General features: G+C 52.5%; 1 protein-coding gene and 2 pseudogenes across 1 annotated transcript; 1 reads left to right on the forward strand and 2 right to left on the reverse strand.

Annotated features, from left to right (window-relative positions):
- Window positions 1-390: 390 nt before the first annotated feature.
- Window positions 391-1,177, reverse strand: LOC116498508 (annotated as a pseudogene).
- Window positions 1,178-6,342: 5,165 nt separating this feature from the next.
- LOC116498510 lies at window positions 6,343-7,129 on the reverse strand (annotated as a pseudogene).
- Window positions 7,130-11,694: 4,565 nt separating this feature from the next.
- On the forward strand, window positions 11,695-12,224 carry LOC116498316 (feather keratin 1-like). The gene is made up of 2 exons (XM_032202552.1): window positions 11,695-11,769; window positions 11,889-12,224. The coding sequence occupies exons 1-2, from the start codon at window positions 11,695-11,697 to the stop codon at window positions 12,222-12,224; spliced, it is 411 nt and encodes a 136-aa protein (XP_032058443.1).
- Window positions 12,225-16,541: the final 4,317 nt, after the last annotated feature.

The raw sequence follows: 16,541 nt of genomic DNA on the forward strand, positions 1-16,541 counted from the left end.
GAAACGAGGTTGCTTCAAGAGGATGCCCCAGTGCAGGAAGCACCAGGGGCAGATGAGAGCACGAGCTGCGTGGACATCGTGGGCATCCTGCAAGATATCTATCTGCCCACTGCGCTGAGGGAGAAGGGCCAGCAAGTCCACTCAGTGATGACATTGTGGGATTCAAAGCACAGTGGAGCTGCGGTGAGTAACAAGGACACGGGTGGGAAAGGAGAGAGTGGAGGAGGGGAAAGGCAGACATGGGCCATGCTCTCTGAGAGAGCCATCCTCTTCCAAGGGGTGATGGAGAGGTTTGGCCACCCTGAACACAAGAAGCCTATGCTCTGTGCCCAGTCCGCTACCAACGTCTGGGTCCCTGGTGGTCTTCCTCCCGGGCCATCACCAGCAGCTTTAGCACGGGAAGCACCTCCTGCCACAGTAGCGGCTGCCCAAGCCGGAGAGCCCAAAGCCCCCGGACGAGATGGGCACTCCCTGAGAGCTGAGGATGCTGCCAACAGCAGCGGAGGTGGAGGATCCCACGGCGGTGTTCTGCGGGAAGGAGCTGAGGATGGGGCCGGGCAGGGTCACCACCACGGGAGAGGGCTGGATGACGACGGTGGAGTCCTGGCACTGCTGGACACAGGGCTCATTGCAGCTGTTGGCCAGCGGGGTCGGGCCACAGGGTCCGCATGGCAGGCACGGCAGGCACTGGTTGTAGCAGGACATATCTCGGGGCAGGACGTGCACCTGGTGGGAGTGAGGCCCCAGAGGAATATTGTTGGTGAGAGAGGAGCAGTCTGCCAGCCCACCACTGGAGAGCAACAGCAAATGCTACTTGGGGAGCTGGCAGCTGTGAAAGGAGGCCCTCAGCCTTCTCCTTTCCTTTGGCCCCAATGTCCTTGGCAAGAACGTCCAGGCCGAATAAGCTCCCTAACAAGCCTGTATCTCGGGACGTATGTCAGCCAAGCCACAGCTTCACTTCATGACACGCCTGCTGACCCCTTCCCTTGCCCATGACTAGCAACCACAAGACCCAACAGAGAAGGAAGGTGCAGGTATGTTGTGAGACAATCCCCAGGGATGTAAAAGAGGAGAAAGAGAGGAGCTTTAAGACTCACCTTGTTCCCAGGGAGATGGAGGTGAGAGGAGTGGATGAAGAGAGTGAGGAGATGGGGCCTTTTTTATACCTCTCCTGCATCGCCCCAGGCCCACAGTCACTCTACGCAGGCCGTAATTTTCTAGCAGACTCACCTCAAATGCAAAATAGCCTTCCTAATGGCACAGGTTGTGCTTTGGTTTCTGTCAACTCTGTCATTTCATTTCCTCATTTTTGATTTGCCCATTTGGCATCAGAATCTGCTTTTAAGTAACAGGATGAGAGGTCAAGCATTTCCCTGAGTGGGGACACATCAGTAGGGCAGCAGATGAGTCCTATGTGCTGGAGGGTGTATTCGGTGTCCATGGTAATGTTTTTGGTAATGGGGTTCTACTTGGGTATCCTCTATGAGAAGTGTCCAGAAGCTGCCCAAGAGCTGCCTGCGGACTTCCTCTGAGTAGGTCTGCCCAAGGGGCAGGCTCAGACATGGACGGTAGGGAGAAGGGACATACAGGGCTCACCCTCCTGGCCAAAGTGATGGGGCTGTGTGTAGGAGCTCTTCTGATGCTTTGTGGATGGGAATGAAAGGGTTACAGAAAACATCTTCCCCCTTGCTGGGACTTGTCTCTAGGTCCCAGGCAATACGTCTTCTCCTAGCATGAGAGCTTCAGCAGACATCTTCTGCCATGTCCCAAAGCCCTCCACAGGCAACAGAACAAGCCAGCACCACTGGGGGGATAAGGAAGCTGCCTCTCAACAAGCAATTGCTGGCAGGAATGGGCACTGCCACGCGGCTAGGCATGCTCAGTGAGGGGACTTGCTCACAAGGGCCCTGGCTACAGAAACATGTCCCAGATTCCATCAAGGAGGCAATGCATCCCTGCTGCATGATCAAAGCACTTCCCTGCCCTGCAGACATGGGAGGAAGTTGGGACACACATCACAGGATCGTTGGCACACTTTGCACAATAGGGCATGTCTTTGGGTGTCTGCCCGTCAGGGAATGAATCCAGCCAAAGTGCATGGTACGGAAAGGAGAGTGGTGGAGCAAGACACTGTCCCGGTGAACAACTCAGTCCTCTGGTAGTGAGAAGTGGCCTGATTCCCCAGGACTTGCTGGGCATCATTGTGCTCAGGAGAGTAACCTTTGCCTTCCTCACAGCAGCTGACAACATGGCTTGCCTGAAGAACCCAGGAGACAGCCACAAGAGGGAACAAGGCCAAGGATAGAGAAAACATGTCATTAAAAAGGAGCTGTCTTGTGCCAGGTTATTTCAAAACTGCAGCACAGCCCATCTGCCTATGCAGGCAATGAGCTGTGACTGGTGGAGCAGGCTGGGAGCCAGGCCAAGTTGTAGAAGGATGTGCTGTGTCCTCAGGCGAAGGAGGCTTTGGTCATCCAGGAGGGCTCCACATAGACAGAAGGATATGCAGGACCCCTCCAGCACGTGGGACTCATCTTCTACCCCTTCTGACCTACTCTATGGTGGTTTTACTCAGCTGGGCAGCTGAGCTGCATCACAACCACTCTCTAATTCCCCCGCCTTAAAGGGAAGGGGGAGGAAATGCGATGAAAAGGGATCAAGGGTTGAGATAAAAACAGAGAGATCTATCACCAGTTATAGCCACAGACAAGACAGACTCAGAATAGGGAGATTAATGTCATTTATTACCTATTACTAACAAGCTAGAGTGAGAAACTAAAAACACCTTCTCTACCCAGCCACCCTCTTCTACTTGCTGATGGACATTTCTCACAGAGGCCACCAAAGCAGAACCCTGATACCAAAACCTTGCCACGGAAACCCAAAACACCCTCCAGCACTTAGGACTCATCTGCTGCCCTACTGACGTGTTCCCGCTCAGGGAAATGCTAGACCTCTCATCCTGTGTCCTTGTTACTCACTGCAGCTCCACCGTGCTCTGAATCCCACAATGTCATCATTGAGTGGACTTGCTGGCCCTTCTCCCTCAGCGCAGTGGGCAGATAGATATCTTGCAGGATGCCCACGATGTCCACGCAGCTCGTGCTCTCATCTGCCCCTGGTGCTTCCTGCACTGGGGCATCCTCTTGAAGCAACCTCGTTTCCATTTTTGACCCTAATATTAAACTTTTTCTGCATCCCAGCCTGTGCCTCTGAGTTTTCCTTCCCCTGCAGACACTCCAGACACCTTCTGTCAGGAGCAATGCAGTTGCTCTGGGGACTTCAGTGGGTGTGTTGGGCACAAGGGTCCATTCACTTTCCCAAAGGGTGAGGCCCTGTGCAGTACAGGCCCCTTGGGAAAGCACTGTCACTCACACATGAGGGAGGTGCCCATGAGTTCTGCAGGGCCCCTGGCCATCAGGCCCAGCTTTGCTGCCTCTCTGTCCTGGCGTGCCATCTCGGCCTCATTGCACAGCCTGCTGAAGACGGCATGTTGTCATCGCGGGCCTCCACTGAGGAGCCAGAGCTGTAGGAGGCCCTGGAAGGGCAGCAGCCACACAGGTTCCTGGAAAGGGGGCAGCAGGGCAGAGAGAGGAAGGTGAGAGGAGGGGCGGCAATTCCTTCTGCTCTGGGGGCAGCTGTGCTGGGCGGGGAGGCTCGTGCAGAAAATGGCCCCGGAACAGACCAGGAGAGGGAGTGGGGGAAGCAGGCTGTACTGGCTCTGGCTGTGATGGAGGCAATTGTCTTCACCATAGGCAATATGGTGCTGTGTTCTGATTGTGTGGCTAAAACAGCAGAGGTGACACTCCAACGATTGAGCTCAGCGTCAAGGCCTTCTATGTTTCCCCCTCTGCACCCTCACAGAGCAGGCTAGGGGCGGGGAAGTTTTCAGGAGGGGACACAGTTAGGACAGCTGACCCAAATCGACCAAAGGGATATTGCATACGATAGAGTATCATGCCCGGCAACAAAACGGCAGGACAGTTCTTCCAAAGTAGCCATCCTGCAGAGACCTCATTGGCATTGGTCTGTTGGTGGAAGGTGGTCAGACACAGCCTTTGCATCATTAGTTTTTTCTCCTTTTTTCTCATGCCCTTCTTAAAATGTCTTTATATTGACTGGGGAGTTTTTTCTGTCTCTTGGTCTTCCAACTGCCACCCCTATTCCACTGTGGCTGCGATGTGAGTGAGTGGGTGGTGGGTGCTTAGATCCTTGCTGGGCATCAAGCCACCAGACAGGTTCACAGGCAGTGCATGTCCTCCTCCCCCTACTCCTTCCATCTGTTCCCTGGGCTGTCTGCAAAACTTTGTGGGGAAGAGGGAGGCAGGGAGTGACCGAGGGCAGGAGGAGAGGCAGCGGGTGCTGACTGAGTGTCTCTAAGGGCCATCCATGAGCTCCCCAAAGCAACACCGTAGTCACCCAGAGCCCAGTCTGGCAGATGCCTTCCTGCCAGCCTGCCCTCATGCCACATCACCTGTCTTGCAGCCCCTCTATGGCAGCAGACCAAAACCTGGCCCAGGAAAAGTTACTTGGGTGGTAAACCCACCCAAAGAGAAGTGACTCCCAGCAGTGCTCCGAGACACCGAAGACACCAATGACATTCTGGGCTGCACGAGCAGAAGCATAGTCAGGAGCTCAAGAATTATAGAATCATTTATGGACTCGGGCTGGAAGAGACCTTAATGATCATCTAACTCTAAGCCCCCTGCCACAGACAGGGACGCCACTTGCTGTATCAGATTGGCCAAGGCCCCATCCAGAACGGCCTTAAACACTTCCAGGGATGGGGCATCCACAGCTTCTCTTGGCAACCTGGTCCAGTGCCTCACTACCCTTACAGTGAAGATTTCCTCTTAAGGTCTAGTCTAAATCTGTCCTCTTTTAGTTTAAGACCATTACCCCTTGCCCTATCATTTTCTACCCAAGTAAAAAGTTCTTCTCAATCTTTTTTTCTGAGACCCCTTTAAGTACTGAAAGGTCACAATGAGGTTTCCCCAGAGCCTTCTCTTCTCCAGGCTGAACTTCTTGAACTCTCTCAGCCTTTCTTCAGAGGAGAGGTGCTCCAGCCGTCTGATCATATTTTACCCTACTCTGGACTCACTCTAAGAAGTCCACATCGTTCTTGTGCCTGAGGCCCCAGACCTGGACTCACTAGTCAAAATGTGGCCTCACAAGGGCAGAGTAGGGTAAAGTCTCTCTCCAAGTCTCTCTCCACATGGCTGCTCTCGATGAGTTTTTCTCCCTGTCTGTACTCCTGTCTGGGATTGCCCTGAGCCAGGTGCAGCACCTTGCACTTAGACTTGTTGAACCTCATGCGGTTAACACAGGCCCACTTCCCCAGCCTGAGGAGGTCCCTTTGAATGGCATCTCTTCCTTCTTTTCTATCAGCTGCACCACTAAGCTTGGTGTCATTGAGGGCAGTGACAATCCCACTCTGCTCGGCACTCCTCCAAATGCATCAAGAACACTGTGCCCAGTTTGGAGCTGTGTAGCAAGACAGACTTTGACCAAGAACAGCAAGTTCTGCAGTGTTGTTGTTAGGAGGGGATTTCCTGTCTTCTCCTGGGCAGCTATGCCCTCCACCTTGTCAAGGACATAGTCATCCCTCGTTCTTTACTACTTGCTTCATGCTGGTGTGCTTATCAGAGAAGAAGAAACAGTGTGCACACCAAAATGCACAGAGGCCACTCAACTACGTTGGATAAATCCATCCAGCTCTAAGTAACGACATATTTAAAATCCAGAGGGTGACCTGAAGCATGAAGAAGCATATTGAATGCAAGTCTGTGTTAATAATTGCTAAGAATGAGCATCAGCAATCACCTGCTCCCAGAACTACCCATGAGCAACACCTCTCTCCCCAGGCATCCTGGAAAAGCAGCTGCAGGGGAAAGACAACTCAGAGGCAAAGGCTGGGATGCAGCAGAACTTTAATATTAGAGTCAAACGGGGGAAAGGAGGTCACTCCGAGAGGGGGCCTAAGTGCAGGAATCACCAGGGGCAGACGAGAGTGTGAGCTGTGTGCCCATGGTGGGCAGGCTACCATTTGGCCACCTGTCTGCTCCACTGCGGGAGAAGGGCCAGCAGGTCCTCTCAGCGATGACGTTGTGTGATTCAGAGCACAGTGGAGCTGCGGTGAGTAACAAGGACACAGGTGGGAAAGGAGAGAGTGGAGGAGGGGAAAGGGAGACATGGGCCATGCTCTCTGAGAGAGCCATCCTCTTCCAAGGGGTGATGGAGAGGTTTGGCCACCCTGAACACAAGAAGCCTATGCTCCGTGCCCAGTCCGCTACCAACGTCTGGGTCCCTGGTGGTCTTCCTCCCGGGCCATCACCAGCAGCTTTAGCACGGGAAGCACCTCCTGCCACAGTAGCGGCTGCCCAAGCCGGAGAGCCCAAAGCCCCCGGACGAGATGGGCACTCCCTGAGAGCTGAGGATGCTGCCAACGGCAGCGGAGGTGGAGGATCCCACGGCGGTGTTCTGCGGGAAGGAGCTGAGGATGGGGCCGGGCAGGGTCACCACCACGGGAGAGGGCTGGATGACGACGGTGGAGTCCTGGCACTGCTGGACACAGGGCTCATTGCAGCTGTTGGCCAGCGGGGTCGGGCCACAGGGTCCGCATGGCAGGCATGGCAGGCACTGGTTGTAGCAGGACATATCTCGGGGCAGGACGTGCACCTGGTGGGAGTGAGGCCCCAGAGGAATATTGTTGGTGAGAGAGGAGCAGTCTGCCAGCCCACCACTGGAGAGCAACAGCAAATGCTACCTGGGGAGCTGGCAGCTGTGAAAGAAGGCCCTCAGCCTTCTCCTTTCTTTTGGCCCCAGTGTCCTTGGCAAGAACGTCCAGGCCGAATAAGCTCCCTAACAAGCCTGTATCTCGGGACGTATGTCAGCCAAGCCACAGCTTCACTTCATGACACGCCTGCTGACCCCTTCCCTTGCCCATGACTAGCAACCACAAGACCCAACAGAGAAGGAAGGTGCAGGTATGTTGTGAGACAATCCCCAGGGATGTAAAAGAGGAGAAAGAGAGGAGCTTTAAGACTCACCTTGTTCCCAGGGAGATGGAGGTGAGAGGAGTGGATGAAGAGAGTGAGGAGATGGGGCCTTTTTTATACCTCTCCTGCATCGCCCCAGGCCCACAGTCACTCTACGCAGGCCGTAATTTTCTAGCAGACTCACCTCAAATGCAAAATAGCCTTCCTAATGGCACAGGTTGTGCTTTGGTTTCTGTCAACTCTGTCATTTCATTTCCTCATTTTTGATTTGCCCATTTGGCATCAGAATCTGCTTTTAAGTAACAGGATGAGAGGTCAAGCATTTCCCTGAGTGGGGACACATCAGTAGGGCAGCAGATGAGTCCTAAGTGCTGGAGGGTGTTTTGGGTTTCCGTGGCAAGGTTTTGGTAACGGGGTTCTTCAGGGGTGGCCTCTGTCAGAGGTGTCCAGAATCACGGAATCACAGAATTGTAGGGGTTGGAATGGTTTTCTAGAGATCATCGGTTCCAACCCCCCTACCTAAGCAGTTTCCCTAGAGCAGGTTGCCCTTGTAGGCATCCAAACAGGACTTGAATTTCTCCAGAGAAGGAGACTTCATAACCTCCCTGGCCTGGCTATTCCAGCGCTCCATCACCCTTACCATGAAAAAGTTCTTTTGCATGTTGGTGCGGAACTTCCTGTGAGCCATTTTTTAGCCATTGCCCCTGGCCCTGTCCCCACAAACCACTGAAAAATGATTGGCCAATTCCCTCCATCTCCCACACTTAAGATATTTGTAAACATTATTAAGATCCTGTCTCATTCTTCTTTTCTCAGCGCTGAGCAGACTCAGAAGCTGCCCCATGTTAGATAAGAGCCAGTTTCAAGTGGCTCCAAACTGGCCTGCTGCTGTCCAGAGCCAAGCCAATATGCAATGTTTTTTTGGCTGTGTGAGAGCAGAATTAAGAAAAGGAAAACTACTCCGGCACAACAGCAGCTGGGACAGCGAGGAGTGAGAAACAGCCCTGCAGACACCAAGCTCAGTGAAGAAGGAGAGGGAGGAGGTGCTCCAGGTCCTAAAGCGGACTCATAGAATCATGGAATCATTAAGGTTGGAAAAGACCTCCAAGATCATCTGGTCCAAGCACCTCCTATCACCAATATCATCCACTAAAGCATGTCCCCAAGTACCACAGCCAACCTTTCTTTAAACACCCCCTGGGATGGTCGCTCCCCCACCGCCCCAGGACAGCCCCTTCCAATGTCTGACTATTCTTTCTGAGAATAAATTTCTCCTCATTTCCAACCTGAACTTCCCCTGGTGCAACCTGAGGCCATTCCCTCTAGTCCTGCCACGAGTTATCTGTGAGAAGAGGCCAACCCCCAGCTCCTTTCAGGTAGTTGTAGAGGGCAGTAACATCTCCCCTGAGCCTCCTCTTCTCCAGACTAAACAACCCCAGTTTCCACAGCTGCTCCTCACAGGACTTGCGCTCCAGACCCTTCACAGCTTTGTAGCCCTTCTCTGGACACACTCCAGGGCTATGATGTCTTTAAACAAAGATATTAAAGACGATGGCCCCAACACCAAAAACCCTGGGGAGCACCACTCGTCAACAGCTGGATTTGACTCCATTCAGTCAGAAGTTCCCCTGTGGCCCGTGGAGAGGCCTCTGGTGGAGCAGGCTGTCCCCCTGCAGCCCATGGGTACCATGGCGCAGCACATCTCCACACTAGCCCATGGAGGATCCCCCAGTGGAGCAGGTGGTCCTTGCCCGAAGGAGGCTGTGGCCCATGGAGAGGACCACAGTGGAGCAGGCCCTGGGCCAGAGCTGCAGCCCATGGACAGGACCCCACGCAGGAGCAGGGGTTCTGGGGGGAGCTGCCGCCCGTGGGGGAACCCATGCTGGAGCTGTTTCTTCCTGATGGATGGACCCTGTGGTACAGACCCATATTTGCAGCAGTTCTTGAAGAGCTGCTGCCTATGAGAAGCCCACGCAGGATCAATTCAGGAGGGACTAAATCCTGTGGGAGGGACCCCACATTGGAACAAGGGCAGAGAGTTACTGTGAAGGAGGGGCGGAGTCGAAATGTTACGGACTGACCACAGCCCCCACTGCATGTTCCCCTGCGCCACCTGGAGGAAGAACGACGAAGATGGTGGCTGGGGGTGAAGGTGGTTTTAGTTTGACTCCAGTTTCTCACTGCACTAGCTTGTTAGTAATAGGTAATAAATGACATTAATCTCCCTATTCTGAGTCTGTCTTGTCTGTGGCTATAACTGGTGATAGATCTCTCTGTTTTTATCTCAACCCTTGATCCCTTTTCATCGCATTTCCTCCCCCTTCCCTTTAAGGCGGGGGAATTAGAGAGTGGTTGTGATGCAGCTCAGCTGCCCAGCTGAGTAAAACCACCATAGAGTAGGTCAGAAGGGGTAGAAGATGAGTCCCAAGTGCTGCATATCCTTCTGTCTATGCAGAGCCCTCCTGGATGACCAAAGCCTCCTGGATGACCAAAGCCTCCCTCGCCTGAGGACACAGCACATCCTTCTACAACTTGGCCTGGCTCCCAGCCTGCTCCACCAGTCACAGCTCATTGCCTGCATAGGCAGATGGGCTGTGCTGCAGTTTTGAAATAACCTGGCACAAGACAGCTCCTTCTGGAGTTGTCTCTTGTTTGGCCTTGTTCCCTCTTGTGGCTGTCTCCTGGGCTCTTTAGGCAAGCCATGTTGTCAGCTGCTGTGAGGAAGGCAAAGGTTGCTCTCCTGAGCACAATGATGCCCAGAAAGTCCTGGGGAATCGGGTCCCTTCTCACTACCAGAGGACTGAGTTATTCACCAGGACAGTGTCTTGCTCCACCACTCCCCTTGCCGTAACATGCACTTTGGCTGGATGCATTCCCTGACCAGCAGCGCACACAAAGACATGCCCTATTGTGCAAAGTTTTCCAGTGATCCTGTGATCTTCTGGAGTTATGAGAGTTCTGGTCAGAAGGTCATGCTGCAGGGTGATGGCTGTTGGGGTGCCTGGAGGGTGGCACAGTTTGAGCTCAGGCTCAGATGGAGCTGCTGGGCCAGAAGGGAATTTGGCACGTATGGTGCTCAGGCCTGCAGAGAGCAGGCACTCTGGCTTGGCTTCATGCCAAAAGTGTGGCACGTGGCCAATCCCAAATTAGAGCGTGACTCGTCCTGGGCAGGGAGAGTCTGTCCCAGAAAGTTTGCCTGCTGAAGGCATTCCCTTGCCCTCCTGGGGTGTGTCCCAGCTGCCTCCCATGTCTGCAGGGCAGGGAAGTGCTTTGTTCATGCAGCAGGGATGCATTGCCTCCTTGATGGAGTCTGGGAGGTGTTTCTGTAGCCAGGGCCCTTGTGAGCAAGTCCCCTCGCTGAGCATGCCCAGCTGCGTGACAGTGCCCATTCCTGCCAGCCCTCGCTTCTTGAGTGGGAGCTTCCTTGTCCCCCCAGTGGTGCTGGCTTGTTCTGTTGCCTGAGGAGGGCTTTGGGACATGGCAGAGGATGTGTGCTGAAGCTCTCATGCTAGGAGAAGACGTATTGCCTGGGACCCAGAGACGAGTCCCAGCAAGGGGGAAGATGTTTTCTGCAAGCCTTTCTTTCCCTCCAGAAAGCACTCAGGAGAGCTCCTACACACAGCCCCATCTCTTTGGCCAGGACGGTGAGGCCTGTGTGTCCCTTGCCTTCCACCCTTCATGTCTGACCCTACTCTGGGGGCAGACCTACTCAGAGGAGGTCCAGGGGACGCAGGATCAGAGGGTAGTTCAGTCCCCAGTCTGCAGTGCTGCAAGAGTTTGTTCCCCATCCTGTGCAGGACCTGCCTTTTGTCCTTCTAGATTGCCTTGAGGTTCCTGAGGGCCCATTCCCGCAGGCTGTCTAGGTCTCCCCTTGTGGCAGCCCTGCACCAGAGTGCACCAGCGGGCCCCCAGTCGCTGTCTCCTCCCAAGTTAGTGGAAGTGGTAATGGCATCAAGGCAGACAGCTGAAAGCATTGGCACAGCCTGGATGCCTGGGGAGGCAAAGACCAGTGGCCATTGGATGGAGCCATGAGGGAGGGAGGAGAGAGAAGCTTGTGGCGCATCCTTAATGAACAGGACCTTTGGTGTTCTGCTGAGGATTGCAGGTCCAGGAGGAGCGGGGCCTCTTCCTGCAAAACAGATCACCAACCATTCCGCCAAAGTGCACCAAACAATGTCCTGTCCTCTGCCTGAATGCAACCACTCCTGCACTCGGGCTCCTTTTTTGCCCATACTGATGTGATCCTGCTGGGGTATTACTTGGGTCTCTCATAGCACCACTAGAAAGTAGCCTGTATGGTAAAATAGGCATGTCAAAAATGAGGAAATGAAATGGCAGAGTTGATGGAAACCAAAACAAAATCTGTGCCATTAGGAAACCTATTTTGCATTTGAGGTGAGTCTGATGGAAAATTACGGCCTGCACAGAGTGATTGTGGGCCTGAGGCAGTGCACGGGAGGTATAAAAGCAGCCCCATTTCCTCTGTGTCTTCATCCACTCCTGCCTCCTCCATCTTCTTGGGATCAAGGTGAGTCTGCAGCCCTTTCCCCTCTTCTTCTTCCCTGGAGATTTGTTAGCAGATGCCTGCACCTTCATAGATTTCTGTATCTTGGGAGCACTAGCCATGGGAGAGGGAAGGGATCGGCAGGTGTGTCATGGAGAGGAGCTGGGGCTTGGATGAGGTGTATCTGACGCTATGGGCTATGTGGGGATCTTTGTGGATATTGACATTCTTACCAAGGACACTGCAGACCGAGGGAAGAGAAAGGCTGTGGGCCTCCTTACACGGCTGCCAGTTCACGAAACATCATGTGCCATGGCTCTCTCTTGGTGGGCAGTATGATGCTCCACTCTCACCTATGTGCTCCTCCTGTCCCTCCCTCCCTCCAGGTGCACGTCCTGCCCCGAGATATGTCCTGCTACAACCGGTGCCTGCCGTGCCTGCCATGCGGACCCTGTGGCCCGACCCCGCTGGCCAACAGCTGCAATGAGCCCTGTGTCCAGCAGTGCCAGGACTCCACCGTCGTCATCCAGCCCTCTCCCGTGGTGGTGACCCTGCCCGGCCCCATCCTCAGCTCCTTCCCGCAGAACACCGCCGTGGGATCCTCCACCTCTGCTGCTGTTGGCAGCATCCTCAGCTCTCAGGGAGTGCCCATCTCGTCCGGGGGCTTTGGGCTCTCCGGCTTGGGCAGCCGCTTCTGTGGCAGGAGGTGCTTCCCCTGCTAAAGCTGCTGGCTATCTGAATTAGGGCCTCTTCAGAGAGTGACCTCATTTCCCTGTATTGACTCTAATATTAAACTTCTGCTTCATCCCAATCTTCACTGCTTAGTTTTCTTTTCCCTGTAGACACTCCAGACACCTGCTGTCAGGACCAATGCAGTTGCTCTGGGGACATCAGTTGGCATGTGGGGCAACTGGGGTGTAGGGCCCCTTGGGAAAGCACTGTCACTCACACCTGATGGAGGTGTTCATGAGTTCTGCAGGGCCCCTGGCCATCAGGCCCAGCTTTGCTGCCTCTCTGTCCTGGCGTGCCATCTCGGCCTCAGTGCACAGCCTGCTGAAGACGGCATGTTGTCATTGCGGGCCTCCACTGAGGAGCCAGAGATGTAGGAGGCCCTGGAAGGGCAGCAGCCACACAGGTTCCTGGGAAGGGGGCAGCAGGGCAGAGAGAGGAAGGTGAGAGGAGGGGCGGCAATTCCTTCTGCTCTGGGGGCGGCTGTGCTGGACGGGGAGGCTCGTGAAGAAAATGGCCCCAGAGTAGACCAGGAGAGGGAGTGGGGGAAACAGGCTGTACTGGCTCTGGCTGTGATGGAGGCAATTGTCTTCACCATAGGCAATATGGTGCTGTGTTCTGATTGAGTGGCTAAAACAGTGGAGGTGTCACACCAGTGATTTCGTTCAGCCTTAAGACCTTCTATTCTTCCTCTCTGCAATCCCAGAGAACAGTCGAGCAAGTGCTAGCCTGTTAACTTTCCCCACAGTAGCCTCTAAATAGCTGTGCTTTGCACTTGGAGCTAGAAGAGCTTTTTATCTCACCAATGTTTGGGCTATTATGGAGCAGTACTTGCATATCATCAAGACTCTCTACAAGCCCCCTAACTGCCCGAGGTGGGGAGTGGGCAAGAGGAAGGGATGAGAGGGCAGCAGAGCTAAAGCAACCAAAGGGTTATTGCACACCATTTGTCATCACACCCAGAAAAAAAAAAAATTAAAAATAAAAATAAAAAAAATAATTTAATTTTTTTTTAATAAAAAAATAATAAAAATAATTAAAAAAAAAAAGACAGAGAAAGAGAAAGTGGAAGGGATGCTGTCATTGAGAAAACATCTATCCTCCCAAACAACCACTACACTTTTGAGGCCTAGCTTCCCAGGACGTGGCTGAAAATTTCATAGTGGTGGGGTGGAGTGAATAATCGTTTTCTCTTAGCTTCTGCACATCTTTTCTTGTTTTTCTCTTTCTTTTTCTTTGAATTCCACTGTCATTTTCTCCATATGTGAGAAGACTTTTTTTTCCCTATAGTACTTTCTCCCACCCTTCTCATCCTTTCATGATGGGGAGTAACAGAGCAGTTTGGTGAAGTTTAGTTTGCCAGCAATGTGTAACCATCAGAGTGGGAAGTGCTCAGAAGGGGACACAGCTGGAACATCTGACCCAAATTGACCAAATGGATATTTCATGCCATATCACATCATGCTCAGCAACAAACCATGGGACAGTTGTTCCAAAGTAGCCATTCTGCAGTGACTGGCCAGGCATTGGTCTGCTGGTGGGAGGTACTGAAACACTGCCTTTGCATCACTTGTCTTTTCTCTTTTTGTTTACCGTTCCCCTCGTAAGCTGTCTTTATTAACAGACTTTTGCTTCACAAGGTGCTGCATGCAGTGAGGCGCATTTGAATTGCTTCTACACAAATGCACACAGTACGAGGAATAAAATGGATCAGCTAGAAATCTTGGCCCAATCCCACAGCTATGACATCATCAGCATAAGCGAAACATGGTGTGATGGGTCCTGTGGCTGGTGTGTCGCAATAGATGGTTACAGGCTCTTCAGGAGGGACAGACAGTAGGCAAGGTTGGGGGGGGGGGGACAATATACATGAAGCAGGGGCTGGACTGTGTGGAACTTGAAGTTGGCGATGGCAAAGTTAAGAGCCTCTAGGTAAGGATTAAGGGACAAACAAGTAAAGGGGATGTCGTAGGAGTCTATTACAGGCCACCCAGCCAGGACAACAACACCAGCAAATTATTCTTTGTAGAACTAAAAGATGCCTCAAGATCAACTCCCCTTGTTATTATGGGGGACTTCAACTTGCCAGACATCAACTGGGATTACCACACAGCCAACACAAGCAAATCCAGGAGGTTCCTAAAGCACCTAGATGATACCTTCTTGGTGCAGGTGTGAAGGGAGCCAACTAGGAAAGTTGACCTAGGTCTGTTGCTGGAGAACAGAGAGGCTCTTGTGGTGGACATGGCAATTGCTAGCTGTCTTGGCCATAGTGACCATGAAGTGGTTGAGTTTAAAATTTTTGGTGACAGATGGAAAACTGCCACCAAAAATTCAGCCTTGGATATGGGGAAAGCAGGCTGCTCAGGGAACTAGTCAGCAAGGTCCCCTGGGAAATTGCTTTTGAAGGCATTAGCGTCCCTCAATGCTGGTCAGTCTTTAAGCACTGCCTCCTAAAAGCACAGGATCAGGCAATTCCAAAATATCAGAAGTCAAGCAGGTAGGGCAGAAGGCTGGCCTGGCTGACCAGGGATCTTCTACTGGAGCTTAGGAGAAAAAAGAAAATGTACTGACCCTGCTGGAAGCAGGGTCAGGTAACATGGAAGGAATACAGGGACACTGTTCACGTTTGTAGGGAGAAAATTCATATGGCCAAAGCCCAATTAGAGTTGAAGCTGGCCAGGTCTGTGGGAGACAATAAAAAGTTTTTTTTTAGATATGTTAACAGAAAAAGGAGGACCAAAGTAAACATAGGTCCACTACTTGATGTGGAAGGTCATATTACAGACAAGGACATAGGCAAAGCAGAGACGTTTAATGCTTTCTTTGCCTCCATCTTCAACACTGATGATGGGCTTCATGACCTAGGATGCCCTGAGCTGGAGGACCATGATGGTGGGAATGAGAAACTCCCAACAGACCCTGAACATGTGTGGGATTTGCTGCTCCGCCTGGATCCATACAAGTCCATGGGTCCAGGTGGGATTCATCCCAGGGTGCTTAAAGAGCTTGCTGACGTCATCACGGAACCTCTCTCGATTATTTTTCAACAGTCTTGGGAATCTGGAGACGTCCCAATAGACTGGAAGCTGGCAGATGTACCACTTTTCAAGAAGGGCAAGAAAATAGACCCTAATAATTACAGGCCAGTCAGTCTCACGTCAGTGCCTGGTAAAAATATGGAGAAGATTATGCTTGAAGTTATTGAAGTGCACCTGGGGGACAATGCAGTCATTGGTCCCAGCCAGCATGGGTCCATGAGGGGTAGGTCCTGCTTAACAAATTTGATTTCCTTTTATGATAAGATCACCCATCTAGTTGACCAAGGGAAACCAGCTGATGTGATCTTTTTGGACTTCAGCAAAGCTTTTGACACGATTTCCCATAGGATCCTACTGGACAAAATGTCCAGCATACAGCTAAACAAAAACATCATCCAGTGGGTGAGCAATTGGCTGACGGGCAGGGCTCAAAGGGTTGTGGTAAATGGGGCCACATCAGGCTGGTGGATGGTCACTAGCAGGGTCCCCCAAGGCTCCATTTTAGGGCCAGCCCTCTTCAATGTTTTTATAAATGATTTGGATGTAGGACTAGAAGCTGTTCTAAGCAAATTCACTGATGACACTGAACTTGGAGGAGTTGTGGACTCGGGTGAGGGTGGAAAGGCCTTGCAGAGAGATCTGGACAGATTGGAGAGCTGGGTAATCACCAAACGCATGAAGTTTAACAAGAGCAAGTGCTGGGTCCTGCACCTGGGACAGGGCAACCCTGGCTTTACATACAGATTGGGCAGAGCAGCCCTGCAGAGAAGGATTTAGGGGTAGTGGTTGACAGCAAGTTGAATATGAGCCAGCAGTGTGCCCTGGCATCCAGGAGGGCCAACTGTATCCTGGAGTGCATCAAGCATGGCATTGCTAGTCGGTCAACGAAAGTGATTGTCCCGCTCTACTCCGCAGCCTCACCTCGAGTATCAGGTACAATTCTGGGCATCACAGTACAAAAAGGATGTAAAACTGTTGGAGAGTGTCCAGATGAGGGCTACAAAGATGGTGAAGAGCCTAGAGGGGAAGACGTATGAGGTCACTTGGCCTGTTTTGCCTAGAAAAGAGGAGGCTGCTGGGAGACCTCATCGCGGTCTACAGCTTCTTAATGATGGAGGGTGGAGGGGCAGATGCCGATCTATTCTCCTTAGTCACCAGTGATAGGACCCGCAGGAATGGTGTCAAGCTGAGGCAGGGGAGGTTTAAGCTAGACATCATGGAAGAGGTCCTTCACTAAGAGGGTGGTCGCACACTGGAACAGGCTCCCCA

Source organism: Aythya fuligula, chromosome 24 (assembly GCF_009819795.1).
Source record: "Aythya fuligula isolate bAytFul2 chromosome 24, bAytFul2.pri, whole genome shotgun sequence".
In the NCBI taxonomy this organism is placed as follows: Eukaryota; Metazoa; Chordata; class Aves; order Anseriformes; family Anatidae; genus Aythya; species Aythya fuligula.